This window comes from Eutrigla gurnardus (genome assembly GCF_963514095.1).
Source record: "Eutrigla gurnardus genome assembly, chromosome: 12".
Lineage (NCBI taxonomy): Eukaryota > Metazoa > Chordata > Actinopteri > Perciformes > Triglidae > Eutrigla > Eutrigla gurnardus.
The window spans coordinates 26,749,503-26,766,460 of record NC_139926.1 but is presented as its reverse complement, the minus strand read 5'-3'; the positions used below and the strand labels follow the sequence as shown (position 1 = coordinate 26,766,460).

Sequence of the window (16,958 nt, the reverse complement as noted above, 5' to 3'; positions counted from 1 at the left end):
TCCAGCATCGGCTCCCAGGAAGTGACCCCCCCCGGTCTCCTTCTGAAGCCAGCTGCCGCCCCGCTAGAGTCCGAGCTGAAGTAATATCCGCTGGACCTGCATGCTGTAAATCGTTTTATCTGATGTCGCCAGGAATCAAACCCCCACGACGGAACTTTATAAAGAAATCTGAGGCACTGAGACGATCTCATAAGCAGTGGAAGTTTCCTCACAGTGACTATAAATATTACAATGGGGGATTGACCTACAAAATGAGTTTGAATTCAACATTACAGATGGATCATTAATAGTCAGCTGCTCCTCTTTTCAAGCTGATGTTAAATGATGGCGTTAACATCCGACTAAATAAATGATGATCTGAGCAGAATGTTGCTTCTGGTTTTATGTAAATCTTTGAGCTCCAACTTTTTAAAGGATGTCAAATATTGTTTGTAAGTGCATTAATGTTAACACAACCAGAAATAATGAGAGTTGCTCGTGTTTATTAGAAAGTCTAGTTCGTGTTTATTTCCCCTATACCCAGATGAAAACACAAATTTCAGCAAAACCAAATGAAACAAAAATGAAAAAACAGCTTGGCAAGTACATTCCTTTCTCAACAGCTGGAGCTGTGTGTGTTTGATGCAGTGGATCCAGAAGTGCACTTAATATTACATTAATGTTCGGTCACTGTCATTTAAATACACAAACCGTCGTACTAGCTAGACTTGTGTAAACGTTGCTGTGGATTCTGTGGCTATAGACTAGTGATGATTCCACAGGGATCAAGTGAGTTTTAAAACAATATAAATCAATAAAAAGCCAAGGTTGCTATGTGAATGTGGAATGTAAAATACACAATAACAAATAAAATAAAAAACAAAAAGATTACTGCATTGCGTAATGCCAGTCCTGCGTGTACTCTGTCCAAGATATTCATATATGTTTTCTTGCTGAATTATAAAATTGCATTTTTAAAAATCACAGAGACTCGTATGATGCGGTTGTTTTTTCCAGAAAATGTGACTTTACAGAACCGAATGCACTTTAACAACTCTGTCGTTAAAACGATCATACTATTTAGCACCAGTTTAAAACAAATCATGCAGCAAAATCGTGTTGCTTTCCTTCTTCTTGTGTAAAAAAACAAAACAAAAACTTCAAGAATTGTGTGGATAAAGTCCATCTTTGTGGAATCCAGTGCAGCCACCATTGCGTTGGTATGACATCATTACAGCATGGCCATGTTGGATGATTCTCCTAAGGAACCCCTGAGCTGAGGGGGGAAGCCGGCCGGGATTCGTCCTATGTTCTTACTGCAGCGATGACTCCTTGGCCGAGCGACGCTGGCGAAGAAAGAGAAACACGTTAGCCATTTAATAAAGACAACTTCTATACGAGTTAATATCAGGTCTCAAAAAACAATTAGTAGAACATTGAAGCATTAAGTTGTTAATGCTTCAATGTTCACACCAAACGCAACGCAAATTGTTGCAGGATCAGTTGTGTTTCAACAAGTTGTATTGAGCAAAACACACATCGGCTGGTTTACTATAGCGGTTCGTTCTGACATAAAAAAATGATTGGTTAAAAAGTCCGAAGTCATGGTTTGTGAAGTCTGTCCACAAGACGATATGCAAAATAACTTCTAAAACGTTTGTTTTCTGAATGGAGTTCTGCTCGGTCAGAGCTACGCTACGCTACGCAAACAATGTAGCTGCTCGGTAAACACTGAAAATAACGCAATCTTTCCATAAATACATAAATTGTTGTTTGAAACAGAGACTGTTTGTTCTCATAGTTCGGTTCCATGTGTATGAAATGTAAGATACTAGGGTCGAGCTACGATGTGTTTTGGCTCCATTACTGATTCACTGACACAGAAATCGTCTTTATTTGTAAGTTTGGTCCGTTTGGTGTGAACGTTTCCCTCCACTGGTCTGGAACCAGTTCATGAAGAACCCCCGTGTGTTGGCTACCTGGATTCCCGCAGGTCTTCACACACTGCTGATGCGTGTCGAAGCGGTTCTGGTTCCCGCCGCAGCCTCCGTACCAGAAGCGCGTGCAGCTCTTGCTCGCGGCGTCGTAGTGCCACTTGAGGACGAACTTGGCGCAAGTACCTTCGTTTTTGGTGAGCTGGCAAACGTCCACGGCTGCAGCAGCGCCCTCTGTGGGGGGGCATGGAATAACAATCAGTTACAGAACACACGCCCTGCATGCCCTTACTTCAATTTAAAACACACACACATTCATATATATATGTTGAAGATCTCTGGTTTAGTCTGTATTCTGGTTTCTGTAAGAATTGAAGATAATGGTGGGCATGTTGTGTGCTTGTGTGTTTCTTTAACTATGACCAACTAAAATGTGCTGCAATCAGCAGTAAATGTATCATAATGCATAATGAACAGACGATGGCAGCATTTTGACCGTGTGTGTTTGTTGAATGGAAATCAGAACAACACTTGTAAATGTTTTCAAGGAAGGAACAGAAATCACTTCCATCACAGCTGATTGTTCTTCCATAATCAGGAGATATTAAGCTCAACGGGCTTAATATCTCCATAATCAGGAGATATTAAGCTCAACGGGCTTCAGAGCAGACGCTGTATTACTGTAATTATCTTGGACTGTTTTTTTCCTCCAACGCTGGCCCAGAACTGAACACTTGGACCGGCTGTTTCTGAAAGCACTGCCAATAAAACAATGAGGCGGTGAACAGGGCTTTCCATTCATTCTCTCACAACTTGGCTCGCCGCTGTGACAAAAAAAAGTATATGTTTCTTTTCCGTTCTTGGCTTTCGTTGCTCCGTCCGTCATGTTGGACCATCGGAGGGTCGGGGGAGGGGAGCCGGGCGGCTTTCCATTTTAATATAAAGAATGTATTGTTTGACAATGTGAGCAATGTGAGTTAGTGGAAATGTGATTAAATAAGATTATATAATGTAGCCTTGATGTATGCTGGACGTTAAGGTTGTCAGAGAAGGTTTGATTCAGGCCGAGTTTGTGGATTCCATTGTTTGAAACTAGTACATTTGGACATTAGTACACAGAGACCCCATGCAGGGACCCCCAAGGCCTACAGAGACCCAGTGGAGGGACCCCCAAGGCCTACAGACACCTGGTGCAGGGACCCCCAAGGCCTACAGAGACCCAGTGGAGGGACCCCCAAGGCCTCTAGTCCCGGTGGAAGGACCCAAACAAACAAACAGGAAGATTTATATTTGCTTAATATAGGTTGTATTCATGTTAAGGTGGATTTTTGGAGGAAAACAAGGTTTGGGATCAAATAATTTGGGGGCCCGCCTGCAGTAACTCTGTGGACCCACTAGGGGTTGAAGATGTCTGACCTTCATTACATAAGGTCTTGTATCTCACCTGGAGTTGGGAGGATCTCCACCTGTTCATCCTGCTGCACAGCCTTCGGCCGACGCTCCGGCTCTGTGGAAACAAGAACGGATATAAATGTGGTTTGTAGTTTCACGAGTTTCACCAGCTGCTGGAAATGGACTTTTACACACAACGCAACGTGGAAATAAGTAACCACAGACATTCCTCAGATGTTCTCCTCATTCTCTTCCGTACATGACACACGTCAGCAGGGCGCTGCTCGTTTTTTCCTCTTTAACTTCCCGGCACACTTATGTCACGCGTCTGCACGAAGACGTAACCCTCATGGGATCAGTCTTATAAGATCATTCTCAGAAATGGAGAATATCTGTTCTCACCTTAGTGCGTTTTTTATTGAGTTATTGGTTTGGTGAGTACTTTGTTGTTTTTGTGCTTACCTAAAGTAACTAGTACTTGTATTCTATTGTGTAATGTAATTTGTTGTATCTACGTTGTTGCTACGCCTCGCCCCCTTAATCCTTTAATGTTGAACATTTGCAGAACATTTTTTATAACAATGTGTCTGATTTGACACAAAAGCAAACAAAAGCATGTTTCTCATTTCTAGCCAGCAACCATGGAGCTTGTGGGTGGAACTTCCAACTGTTGCTAGTAGATTTGATCAACTATAGCAAGCCTGCATAAGCTAATGCTAACACTAAAGCTCTGAGAGTTGGTTGAAATAATATAAAAATGTGTTAAATATGCAGAAGTGGTTCAATTTATGCTTTACTTTGTTTTTTTACATACTTTCCTTCACTTTTACAAGAGATATAGCTTTGAGGATACAGAAAAATTGAGTTTGACAAAGTTAACAGTTGCTTTAAACTTCCCTAAGCCAAATAAAGAGCGGGAAAGCATCGCTACGGTTACTAGAAACTTGATATATTAGAAACGTGGCTCGGATACTTCAGCTTAGAACAGACCTTTTCTCAGAAGACACCTGTTAATACTTTAGAATGAGCTAGATGACATGCTTCTTGATTTACTTTACGAATGTAGGTAGCTAGTTAGCCAGCCATGCTAGCGTTAGCAGCTAATGCTACACTGTTTCATTAATTCTTCACAGTTTGTGTTTTGAGTGTTAATTTAAACAAATAAACCGCCTTCCAAACTAGCATCCCTCTGAGGCCTGGTGTGCCTGGTGTGCCTAGTTACTGACGCGTGGCTTAGCATACAGTCACAACACGCTACGCTACGCCATCGCACCAGGGGGCGCCACATTCCCTCGGAGGGGGAGCACTCACCTGACCTCATGCAGTGTTTCAGGCAGAGGGCCTCGCTGTCGAACCTATTGTCATTGCCTCCGCAACCTCCGTACCAGAACTGTGCACACATCCCGTAGTGTCGGTCAAAGAACCACTTAGCCTGATAGTCTTTGCACGGCTGTCCGGAGTCAAAGTCAAGAGAGCACGGCTCTGCAAAGTCACTAACTGGAACATGCAGAAAGAAACAAACAGCCGTGATGGATGACAGACGAGAGAGAAGATGTGTTGAAATGAACAACTTCATGATGCATACAGTTGTGAAAAAAATGACATTCACATGAAGCTTAAAGATCAAACGAGCCTTTGTGCATTCTCGTAATTCCATTAATTCTCATAATGCAAAGAGAAAAGCATTCAAAAGGGCAGAACATTCCTCAGGATAATGGCATTCTTTATACATTTTCAAATGCAGCAGTCAGTAGAACGTTAGAGGTTTGAGTGCAGGTTTCCGTTAGTTACTACTGTTTGTTAGTTCATTTCAGTCCTCATAATCTGCATGAAATAATGTGGGACAGCAGCATAACATCCTCACTATAGCACTTTATCTTTACATGAAGACAGCGTTAATCCCTGTAATCTTTACTGAGAGATAGCAGACCCTCCTGGATTAACAGTATAGATGCTCTCACAGCCCAGTTATGTCTAAACTTCTGTCTTCTAGGAAGCAGCAGCTGTGAGGCTTTACTCCGAAAACAAACATGCACTCTGTGAATCTTCTTCATCGCCTCCAGTTTCCCCACAAACTCCAAAGTGACGAAGACGGTCCAGTCTCGACCCTTTTATTCAGAAAAAGTTCACATCTACAAACCAAGCCTCTGAGTGTGAGCAGCAGGTTAATATCAGTATGTTTTGGCATGTAGTGAGTTGATGAACAGCCCATTTGTGTCTGTTTGACTTCATGTTCTTGAGTTGAAACATCAAGTTTTATTTATATGACTTCCTAGCAAACTCAGAAATACACAGACAGTGAAGGCAAAATATACGTTAAATATCAAATTATCATGGAGTTTGTGCTAAATCACAAGTTATGCATGTTCATAAATACAGGATACCGGTCATAACAGGAGCAAATAAACACGCATATCCACGTGCATGTGCACGTCACTCACCGGTCTCTGGTCTGTCCAGTGGAGTGGTGTTTACAGTGCTGGTGCCTCGGCCGGCCGGTCTACGCTCTGGTCTCTGCTCTGGTCTACGCTGTGGTCTCGTCTCTGGTCTCGGCTCTGGTCTCGGCTCTGGTCTCTGGTCTGGTCTCGGCTCTGGTCTACGCTCTGCTGCTTCTGTCAAACAGAACAGGTTATGGAGCAGAGAACACGTTTAGAAAGGCAGTTTGCAAAAAAGAGCTGCAAAAGTTTGTTTCTTATTATCTGGTGGAATCGATTCTTAACCGCACATCCTGCATAAATATTATCTGAATTTTGGAAAAACTGATAACTTCTGTTGTGATATGACTGTAGTGAATAAAATGTAATTGAATTCCTTGAGCATCACTTTTACACTCTGACCAGTCTGCCAACTAAGAAAAGGATCAAAGTCTATGAAGTCGGAGCCGGATGGTTGTCGGAGCTGATGCTCCACTGTGACTGGCCAGTCTGTATCGGAGGGGCGGGGCTTAGTGACACTTACTGTGGCCTGGGAAATGTTGCTTATTGATGTTTTCATATAAAGCTCCGTCTGGTGGGGGTGACAGGGAACCTGTGTGGATGTGTTGGTTCTTACTGGTGGTCATGATGCCTTTGAGGGTGGAGACGATCTGACCGTCCGCCGTGTAGGCGGTGACCACGGCGTGGTACGTCTGAGCGCTCTCCAGGTTGTCCAAGGACAGCTCGGTGCCCGACACGTTGGTCTTCAGCACCAGGGCGTGGTCCTGCAGCCGGGTCACCGCCACCTCGAAGTAGACGAAGAGCTTGGGCTCGGGGCCGGTCCAACGCAGCTTCAGGCTGCTGGAGGTGACGTTGGAGACGTGCAGCTCGTCTGTGTCTGCTGGGTGTGGGGGGGGGGGCAAGGCAGGACAGTGGTCATTTCTCAACATGGTGCTGGTTTATGGGCTGCAGGCAGAGTCGTTTCTTGCTGTAAGCAGCCACTAGGGGGCCTCCACGTTTGTTTGTTTACATCTGGACAGGTATGATGGGATGACTGACTTTGATGAAAATGCTGCATCTTAAAGGTTTGGAATCCCCCCCCCTCCCAAAGACAAGAAACGGCTCTGGCTGCAGGTGTTAGCCGTTAGCTTAGCATGACTTATTTAATAAAGTCTGCTTACCGTGCTTTCGTTGATGAACCACTTGGTGGTTTTCATGCTGTTTCTGATGTTTCCTATGAATAGAAAACAGTGAATGAAGCTGTTTCCAACAGATGAATGTTAACCAGCGACGGTGCAATAATAATAACACTTACTCTTGTTTGTATGATGATGTGAAGGGATTTTTAAGCGGCTGGTCACTCTGGAACCATTTGCAGTTTTTGGAGACTTCGGGTGACATGTAGAACGCGTTTTCAACTGGAAAGGAAAAAGTAATAGTCGATTTGACTGATGCAATTCAGGCGTGAAGTTTTGTGCAAACAGGGAACTCTAACTGGCTGACAGCTGGACTTACTGCTGATGTACTTGGGCAGCAGCTGACCGAAGGTCTGCATGTGTTTGTCGTAGAACTGTGAGGCTCCGCCCAGCTGCTTAAAGAAGACGTCCGACGGCTCACTGGCCATGTGAGACAAGACGCGGACGTCTCTGGCGCTCAGCTCCCCGCCCACGGCCACGATGACCAGGAAGTAGCCTCTGCACTTGACCTCGGTGGCGATACGCACCAGCCGCTCCCCCTCCGCCTCCACGCCTCCCGTCACGAAGAGCACCAGCACTCGCCGGTCGCGGTGCAGCGGCGCGTTCTCGAACACGTGCTCCACCGTGGATTCGATGGCCGCCACCAGGGACCGGCCGCCCTCCAACTGCGGCGTCTTCTCCAGCAGGAACTTAACGACGTCCTGAGCCGAGGTGTGCTCCGTCAGGCCGATGTCCACCTGGATGGGAGAGCCCGTCTGGTTCCGGGTGAACTCGTACGGCGCCTGCTGGATCACGGACACCCTGGCGTGGTTCACAGATGATGTGGGGTTGGGAGACACGTGAAGCTGCTCCACGATGAGGGCGATGTAGCGCTTGATCTCGGTGAAGACGGACGAGTACGTGGACTCGGAGCTGTCCACGATGAACGCCATGTCGATGTCCACGTCGGTGGCGGAGGACCGGCGGTCTCGGGTGGACGCCGGGGGCACGTAGTCGCACATTTGGTCCGGAGAGCAGATGTCTGAAAAAGGAAAACACAGACTTGTCATGGAGGTGCTGAAGGCCGATGACATCACACACAGTTAGAGCACGATTAGTGCTAATCTTTCTTTCTATTCCAGAAATACAAATCTGCTTTTGTATCGGTTGTATGGCTATAATGACCTATTATTAAAAACAGTGTTTTTAACAGGAATGATGCTATTATTAGAGCACAAACACAGAACTCTTACCGAGGCAGACGTGGCAGTTCATCACCTTCTGGATGACTGAATCGTACTGTGCACTTCCTGGGTTGGGCAGGACTATTACCTGGGCCAGTGCCGTGTTGTTGACCTGGTGCACAAGAGGAGAAACTGTAAATATGCCGCCCGAGCGTACGAACTCCCCTTTAAAGAGATGTTCCTGCCGTACCTGCAGGGCTCTGCTGAGTGCTCTGTCCTCGCGGCTGACCAGGAACAGAGTGGCGATTCCAGCGCTGTGGAGGCGGAGGGCCGCCGTGGTGATCTGCTGGGCCTGACCGGCCGCTCCGCCCACGAAGAAGATGGCCACCTTCCTCATGAGGAAGCCGCTGCGCACCCTCTTGAAGGTGTTCTGAGCCACGAAGCTCATGGCCATGTCCAGGCTGCGCTGCTTGCGGGTCTGCAGCGTCTGCAGCCCCTCGATGCGCTGCATCAGGGCGCGCTTCTTCATGGCGTCGGCGAAGCGGACCTCGGTGGTCACCTCGTTGTTGTACAGGGTCAGGGCGACGCGAGCGCCTCTCGGGCAGTTGCTCTCGGAGATGGTGATGTCTCGGACCAGACGCAGGACGGTGTTGCGCATGTTGTTGAAGGCCGGCCGTCCGACGCCTTCGGAGGCGTCGAGGGCGAAGGCCAGCTCGGTGGGATAGAGCGGGCATTCCTGCTTACCTAGGGGGTAAACGCCAGAGCATTTAATACAGGGAACGGGACAAAATCATCTGGTATCATGAATCTATCTTTTAGTACTTACCATAACAGCAAGCTGGTACGGAAAAAAGGGAGAAAAATAATGATATTATTATGAATATTCTTATTGTGGTCATGGAACGGCATTATTGTTAAGTTACACTTACGGCAGTTGTCTCTGATCTTCTTGACCAGGTCACATTGCTGAGGACGGACAGACATTTGTTGAAAGATCACCAGAAATGTAGTTTTGCTCTCTTCATTCATTACAGTTGAAATATTGAAATATGTTATATATAAGAGCACGTACCACGACGCCGGGTCCCCTCGGCCCTTTCTCACCCTGTGGGAAGAAAAACAGTCTTCTTTACAGCTGCACACGGCCCAGAATGCAAAGAACTTCATATTCTGAATATCTGAATTCAGTCTGGGAGGCAGACACCCTCCTCCCACATGTAAGAGGAAGCGTAAGACTAAACCTCTTATACTTAAGGCCGGCTCAGCCTTGAACCAGCCCTTAGTTGAGCTGCAGGCCTAGACCTCTAGGGGGAGCTCCTCCTCTCCATCTGTCATGTCCACTGAAGCCTTTGTGCCGTTATTATTATTATTATTATTATTATTATGTAGATGATTGTGTTGACATCCTCACTGTCTCCCTGAGGATTCTTCCCTTTTTCCAATTAAGATGAATGATTCCCAATTAATTCAGATGAGGGGTCGCGGGACAGAGGATGTTGGACGCTGTACAGAGTGTAAAGACCTCTGAGGCAAATGTGATTTGTGATTTTGGGCAACATTAATATAAATAAACCCCACTTGGCTATCGTGTCACCCATGTGTTTATAAGTTCCAGTGATGTGAATCCACGATGAAAACCAGACCACCAGACGATCCGTGGATCCGGACTAAACTCATTGTGCTCCCGTGGCGGCAGCTCATATAAGGAAAGAGTAGAATTGCATGTTGCTTACATAAGGCCCGGGATATCCGACCTCTCCCCTCTGTCCTTCATCTCCGATGTTCCCAGAGATGCCCTGTTCACCAGAAAGAAAACGTACATTCATCCCACAAATGTCCCGGAATCATGTGGCTTATTATTATACCATACCATGCATTGATATTGTTTTTACAAAATCAGTTGGAACAAAGGATTTAAACAAAAGAATGTTAAATTGACTATATAAATAAGATGTCTCCTATTCCTCCAACGGTCCACTCCATCGGGGTGAAGACGTACCCTCTGTCCAGGATTTCCTTTGCGTCCGGGTCCGCCCTTGGTGCCGCCGTCGCCACTCGCTCCCTGGAACGATGCAAGGAACGATGATGCAGACCAACGTCACACTGTCATTTTACAGCCTCTGTTTTACATGTTACATTCAGGGTGTTTTCATTACCTTCGGTCCTGGGAATCCAGGGAAGCCTTCATCACCCTGTGGAGGAAAACAACGCATACATACTCTTATTATCACATGCAGTCAAACATGACACGAATAATATGATATAACTGTTAGATTTGTCATGGTGGTTGACTAATAATCTTATCTTGAAAAGGAAAATGATGACGAGGACTTCAGATGTCTTCAATGACGATAACACATTTAATTTCACATTCTTTAATTCAGGGTTACCTTTAAACAGAACACCTCCGATTATTGATTTATATCATGACTAGAGATTAAATCACTTGCCTTTCTTCCGTTAGGCCCCGGGACGCCAAACTCATCTCGACCATCTTCACCCTGAAAAACAAACAAGAACAAAAAATCTGCTGTTATACGGAGTGGAAGGTTGTTTTTTCACGTTACGGTACGTGCAAAAGAAAGACGTGGTTTCATTCTTACAGACTCTCCACGGGGACCAAGAGGTCCGATGACACCCTTGGGTCCCGACTCTCCTGGTTCTCCCTAAAAAAAGACAGAGACAAGCAGATACAGAAAATGAGACGGACAAATAGTTGAAGTTTCAAAGAGAATGTCAAGGCTTCAAATTAAAGAGTGAAATGTTTCATCGCCTTCTAAAGATGTCATTACATGCTCGATGTTTGCTCAAACACACTACAAGTGTGTGTCTGGTATTGTGAGAGAGCTTTGTGTTTTAGATATGAACCAATTTATGTTCCAACTCAGTACCTTGCGACCGAGAGGTCCTCTCCTGCCCTTATCTCCAGCAGGACCTGGGGCACCTCCGGGACCCTAGAAAGCAAAGCAATAGGACATAGACATAAGACTTACATGCTCTCCAAATACAGTATCTTGTATATGATTTAAAACGGCTTCACTCACCCTGGGTCCTGGGTTTCCATCCTCTCCTCTTTGTCCTGGTGAACTACTCGGTCCAGCTGGACCCTTCATAAAGACAAACCCACACATCCATGATGCACCAGAACACTAAGAGCTGAACTTCTGACTTGTACAGAATGAACACACATCTACACTCAGTCATAACATAACAGCTTGTCACATTGCTAATGCAGCCAAGAAAAGTTTGAACAGGGATGAAAACGAGTGTGTGTGCGTGTTCTGGCAGTTTATAGATTAGACAAATCTGGCAAAATACCACGAAACGAGCAACAGACTTACTCTTGGTCCTCCGATGCCAGGCTCTCCCTTCAGACCGTCAGCTCCCAGCTTCCCGGGCTGCCCCTTAAATGACACGAGATGTTTCCATTAGTGACGTTACAAGAGTTACTGCAGTAAGAGTTAAACAATGTACCAAAGAAAAGGCACTTACAGCCTTTCCAGGTGGTCCTCTCCTGCCATCGGCTCCCTATCGAAGAGGGAGAAGAAATAATTCCTGATTAACAAAAAAAAACTGTGTTTGCCAATAAGATTGACGACACGGCTAAAATAGTTTACCGGTCTTCCAGTTTCCCCGTTGGTTCCCTTCTGTCCGTCGGTGCCGGATTCTCCCTGTCATTAAAGGGCAGACGATTAAAGCAGCCGATCATGTCGTACTTCCTTCTGTCACCATACAGTGTGTGGAGAAAGGGGGACATTACCTCTGGTCCAGCATCACCCGGGTCTCCTTTAGGTCCTTCAACGTTGTTGTGTTTTCCACTTACACCCTATTGGACAGAAATCACATCCTCAATTTCTGCTACATTAAAGCGCCATAAAACACTGAGCAGAAACAGGCTTATGTATAAAAACTGCCTGAATGAATAGAATCCTATAGTAAATGATCGTCTCTAGGCGAGCTCAAGGGCATTAAGTCATGCTGATAATATTCCTCTATAATCTATATATTAAGTTATATATGTGGTTTAATAGATTCAGACATTAAACAAGTTCCCATATTACTCACAGGGTCTCCTCTGATTCCCAATTCTCCTCTGTCTCCTGCTTGTCCTTTGCCACCTTTGGGACCCTAAAAACAATAAATATGCTCAGTGAGCACCAGCCAACACTCATCACTTGAGATTTTATGGAAAGCTAATATTGCATCCAGTCACTCACTCGTCTGCCGGGGTTTCCTCTGCCTCCAGAGGGGCCAGGAACGCCACTTTTACCCTGAAAACACACAGCAGACGCCAATTAAAGGCCACGAAAACCAAAACTCACATTGTCACATGTTTGCACATGATTCTGTATGATTTATGACATGAAAGAAATGGACTTTCACACTTACCTCTTCTCCGTTGATGCCATCGAGCCCAAGTTCTCCGAAGTCACCCTGCAACACAGTAGGTGAGTTAATCAGTGCAATAAGCTTTGTTTCTATTAGTATTGTTTTTATTCATGTTTCATTATGCAGTCATTCAATACACCGACAATAGTGTTTGCCCCCCCAACCCAGTGCAAAGCAAGACACAATAAAAATAATACATCGATAAATAAATGAGTAATAATACTAAAGTAGCATGTAGAACCACAAAATAAGTCAATAAAATGCTAAATATATATACAATTTAAATAAATATTTGGATATGTATAAAGATAATAAAACAATAAACATGTATATAGAGGGAACATTATTTTTATAATAATGATGACTAAAAAAAGAAAGACTCACCTTTTCTCCAGAGTACCCACGAGAACCCTGCACAAAAGAAACACAGCATCATATCAATCCATTAATTTAATGAAATATATATAATAAATATTTAAAATAAGAATGCCGTTTGAGTCTGATGTTAAAGCTAATATATACCTTGACACCTCTTTGTCCGGGACATCCCTGGAAACCCTGAGTTCCGTTCACACCGGAAAGACCTCGCTCCCCCTACAGGACAATAACGAAGACGATTAAACAGCAAGTGGTGGAAAGAAATCCTCCATGTTTTAGCCTCCATGTTGAAACGGTGTACAAAGCTTCTCTAATATAAATAACTCAACGATCGCGCACTGATATCAGATCCCGTCTGCAGGTTTTGGGTTCACTTGTTGTAAATACCGGCTGCTCCCAGTTTACGTAAGTAACCCGGGTGGAGCTAGCCGCTAATTTCAAGATCAAGTTTCATTCCGGCGTACGCTGACCTCAATAACGAGCTCACTCTCTTTTTCCTTTTTTTCTAACACTTGTTCCCTCGGCTGCATCCCATTGGTCAAAAGTTCTCTGGTCGGCTTCTGATTGGACGTTGTAACCAGGCAGCGGTGATAAACAAGATTGTATGAGACACCGCGAAACGTTGGTTTAGCTTCCTCAATGCAACGCAGAGAAGAAGATACTGGTAAGAGGACAAGTTCCCAGCACTCCCAGTATGAATATTAAGAGGGACTGGGAGAAGTTGAACAACATTAATTTATGGCGACTCTCTGCGCCGTGTCAGTACAGAAGCCCGAATCGAACGTTCAGCCAATCGCTGACCTTCTTTTTACCTCGTTGGTTCCGCCCCCGAGCTGTCAATCAGCCGTTGAACGCTATTTCTCCTAGAAAACTAGTTTCTGACTAGAACTGGATTTCAAACTCGAATCTGAGCGATTCTAACAAGTTTGATTATACAGCAGCAATGTGTGTAATAGAGTCGAATATTATATGTCGTAGTTTTATTATAAATACACAAAATCTTTGTAGTTATAACCTGATGCCCATATATATATATATATTCTGCCTGTCACCTTTTTGACGTTGTGCTTCAGAGGTAAGCTGTGCTGTGTTGCTTGCTAGCTTAAAGTCATAGTGAACATTCTAAAATATATGTCTGTATCATTTTAATTTGTGTAGCAGTTTAAGGGCATACTGTACTTCACCGGAGGATTTTGTATTTGCGTTTTTTTGTCAGAAACTGGGAGATCGCCTCCAAAGACATCCTGGCCTTAGACACCCTTAACCAAACACAACACTGGTTACATGAGGAAGAGGTGAGTTTTAACTCCCTAATGTTTTTGGTAAACATGGTATGGTTTTTTGTTAGTTAGCTGGCAGGGCGACATGTGGTAACGCTGGTATGGTCCTTTTACAGATGAGGATGGATTACAGCAGGTCTTTCGTGGAAACAATCTCAGATTGTTACTTCATACATGAGCAAGGCATTCCAACTTACAGGTCCACCCTCATCTCCAGGATGTCCTTGGCTTCCCGGAGATCCCGGAGCACCCTGAAAGACGAAACAGATAAGTGTGAGCTTCTGTTGAACAATTGTTTTCTGGTAACAAACCTTCAAGGCAAGGTCTATAAAAAACCAAGATATTCTCTCTTTTTTGTATGACTTTGGTTACCTTGGAACCTGCAAATCCGACCGCCCCTCGGTCTCCTCTGGTGCCGGTGCATTTGCATGGCACCGAACAGCACTCCCTCTCCGCAATATTGTCCTGCACAGCAAAATATAACAGATATTAAGTTACTCAATGGGGGAGGGGCAGAGAGCTCACTAAAGGCTTGTGTGATTGATTAGTACTCACCAGTTCATCCATGAGCTCATAGTCCAAGTCCATGATATTGAGTCGTAAGGGTCGAGTGTACCTGAATCCGCGGCCAAACTCCAGCTGCAACGCCTCCTCAAATTTGGCCACCCGCTCCAGGCCGACCAGGATGAAACTGTTCACTCCTGTGTTGCACATACAAGAGTTTCAGGAACATTCATTACTTCTGAATATTTAGTTTAACAGAGGTTTAAGGATAGATGGTCATGAAGGGTCATTTGTACTGTGTCATGTGTTTACCTGACAGGTGAAGCTCCTCAACTCGCTTTTTTATTTCATCATATGGGCCGTCAATACCGTCGGTAAGGTGAATGACAACCTTCAGGGGAAAACACAATTGAGATCCACACTGTATTTCATTTCCCACAAGTCTTTTTGCATTGGTCATTTTAAACTAAGGATCCTGATCCATTTTAATTACAAAAATGTTGATTAAATATGTATCTGATATATTGAATTAACAGCTGTAGATTACTAAAGTTGGCACACCACATTTTTCATTCGCTACTTGATCCAAATACTGAACCTTCTGGTTAAAAACCTTTAAATTGTTCCTATTAGTTATTGATATGAAGGAAGATTAAAGTCTAACTAAAATTGCGGATTGATGGATTGATGGATGGATGGATGGATGGATGGATGGATGTGATGATATTTTTGGTTCAAATTGGTTGCTACTTCTTCATGTAAGTATGCATCATATTTTGTTCTACGGGGAGAACATCAATTTATTTCATAAAAATATAAAGAAATACATTTTTTTTGCACAATGTGATCGGGGATGTGATCCTGGATGTTTTGTACACTGTCCGTTGGTAATGAGGATGAGTAAGTTAAATTCAGAGATAAGATAATCTATGAAATGTTATTGTGACTCAGAACATCTCCAGGTTAAACCGTTTCCAGTAACCAACCTTGACAGCTTCATCCTGTCTTGATTTGAACCTATTGGTGTAAGCTGAGATGGTCTTGCCGTTGAGGACAAAGGGGCCACGATTCCGTAGGGCTTCGAAGCCTTCAAAGAGCACCTTGGCATTGTCTGTGAAGTCCAGCTGGACAGGCTCAGAGGCTGAGTCCATGGCCAGCATGCCCACTTGCACAGACGGAATCTGCCCAGATGAGCAACTGATAGCTGCCATTTTGGAAATCGTCTTCAGAATGGCATCCACCTGGTTCCGGAGGTGGGTCTGTGAACTGAAGATGTTCTGGGCAGACACATCAAAGCCCACCAACACCTCTACGCTGCAGCCTGTAAAACAGAGCACACAAACAGAAAACATCCAGAAAATCACATTAGTTGCAAGTTTAATGTCAAACAGCTTAGCAATAAAGTCTATTAGCAAGTTAAAAATAATATGATGTCTTACGTTTAGGCTCTTCCGTCACACCAACACACAGCTTCCCTTTCACTTCATCATCCAAAGTCGCCAGGATTTGCTCATTGAGCTCTTCAAGTTCCTGAAAGGTGCTTGCTCTAGCCACAGTGGAGGACTCGCTTGCAAGATTTTCTAACTCATCCTCAATGTCCCCCACTCCTACAGAATAGATTCTCACGCCTTTTTTCTTCAGACCAAGGGCTGCTGCTTTTCCATCATCAGCTGAGCGTCCTCCTGTGAGAACCATTAGGATCTGGGGAGTGCCCTCATCAATCCTACTGCCTTTTCCTTTGGTGAAATGAACATCTTGAACGTGGCGAATGGCGGCACCAGTGTTGATTCTACGTCCACCTTTGTACTCTGTTATGTCAATGGCATTCAAAATGTCTTGCTTGTTCTGGTATGTGTTGAGGTAGAAGTCATCAGTCACATCTGTGGCATAATGCGCCAGGCCGAACCGAAGATCGTCTCTCTCGTTGAAGAACGGATCAATCATTTTGGAGATGAACTTCATCACTATTTTGAAGTTGTCCCTACCCAAGTTAATGGAGCCATCCACCAAAAACACTATATCAGCCTTTTTGGGTGGAGGAAGGCCGCTTGCTATGAGAGGAAAGAGGAAATATTGATGAGGACAGGGTGAGAACGGTAGAAAATGTTTTCAAAAATGGACTCAGATTGTAGCATTGTTAGGCCACGCACAACATGTGCAAACACTTCAAACTTTAAAAACACCCCTTGGCAAAGTGCATCGGCCAAAACAGCTGTTCAACCTGTGGAGCGGGGGGTGTGCGCAACATGGGGAAACAAAAATGGATTTAAACGGACGTGGAGCTCTTGCTGTTGCATGAGGATGATTGAAAAAAGCCTGTAAAAAGCCA

The 16,958-nt window shown here is 44.6% G+C and overlaps 1 protein-coding gene across 3 annotated transcripts in view; it reads right to left on the bottom strand.

The window, feature by feature from the left end:
* Positions 1–480: 480 nt before the first annotated feature.
* LOC311022285 (collagen alpha-3(VI) chain-like) overlaps positions 481–16,958 on the bottom strand; it is a 152,913-nt gene continuing 136,435 nt past the window's right edge. For 2 of the 3 annotated variants that reach the window (XM_084023427.1, XM_084023429.1), the window contains 36 exons: positions 16,069–16,680; positions 15,616–15,950; positions 14,942–15,020; positions 14,681–14,826; positions 14,498–14,590; positions 14,323–14,376; positions 12,990–13,061; positions 12,852–12,878; positions 12,468–12,512; positions 12,296–12,349; positions 12,144–12,206; positions 11,839–11,904; positions 11,696–11,749; positions 11,571–11,606; positions 11,420–11,482; positions 11,123–11,185; positions 10,970–11,032; positions 10,682–10,744; positions 10,529–10,579; positions 10,235–10,270; positions 10,078–10,140; positions 9,812–9,874; positions 9,151–9,183; positions 9,008–9,044; positions 8,905–8,916; positions 8,329–8,822; positions 8,148–8,250; positions 7,235–7,936; positions 7,035–7,137; positions 6,901–6,953; positions 6,357–6,620; positions 5,747–5,917; positions 4,617–4,802; positions 3,358–3,420; positions 1,959–2,147; positions 481–1,325 (listed from right to left, as the gene is read on the bottom strand). In XM_084023427.1, coding sequence (XP_083879553.1) covers positions 1,285–1,325; positions 1,959–2,147; positions 3,358–3,420; positions 4,617–4,802; positions 5,747–5,917; positions 6,357–6,620; positions 6,901–6,953; positions 7,035–7,137; positions 7,235–7,936; positions 8,148–8,250; positions 8,329–8,822; positions 8,905–8,916; positions 9,008–9,044; positions 9,151–9,183; positions 9,812–9,874; positions 10,078–10,140; positions 10,235–10,270; positions 10,529–10,579; positions 10,682–10,744; positions 10,970–11,032; positions 11,123–11,185; positions 11,420–11,482; positions 11,571–11,606; positions 11,696–11,749; positions 11,839–11,904; positions 12,144–12,206; positions 12,296–12,349; positions 12,468–12,512; positions 12,852–12,878; positions 12,990–13,061; positions 14,323–14,376; positions 14,498–14,590; positions 14,681–14,826; positions 14,942–15,020; positions 15,616–15,950; positions 16,069–16,680 — 4,652 coding nt within the window. In that variant the 3' untranslated portion in view covers positions 481–1,284. The remainder of the gene's footprint in view (positions 1,326–1,958; positions 2,148–3,357; positions 3,421–4,616; positions 4,803–5,746; positions 5,918–6,356; positions 6,621–6,900; positions 6,954–7,034; positions 7,138–7,234; positions 7,937–8,147; positions 8,251–8,328; positions 8,823–8,904; positions 8,917–9,007; positions 9,045–9,150; positions 9,184–9,811; positions 9,875–10,077; positions 10,141–10,234; positions 10,271–10,528; positions 10,580–10,681; positions 10,745–10,969; positions 11,033–11,122; positions 11,186–11,419; positions 11,483–11,570; positions 11,607–11,695; positions 11,750–11,838; positions 11,905–12,143; positions 12,207–12,295; positions 12,350–12,467; positions 12,513–12,851; positions 12,879–12,989; positions 13,062–14,322; positions 14,377–14,497; positions 14,591–14,680; positions 14,827–14,941; positions 15,021–15,615; positions 15,951–16,068; positions 16,681–16,958) is intronic. The other variant, XM_084023428.1, reaches the window with a different exon arrangement.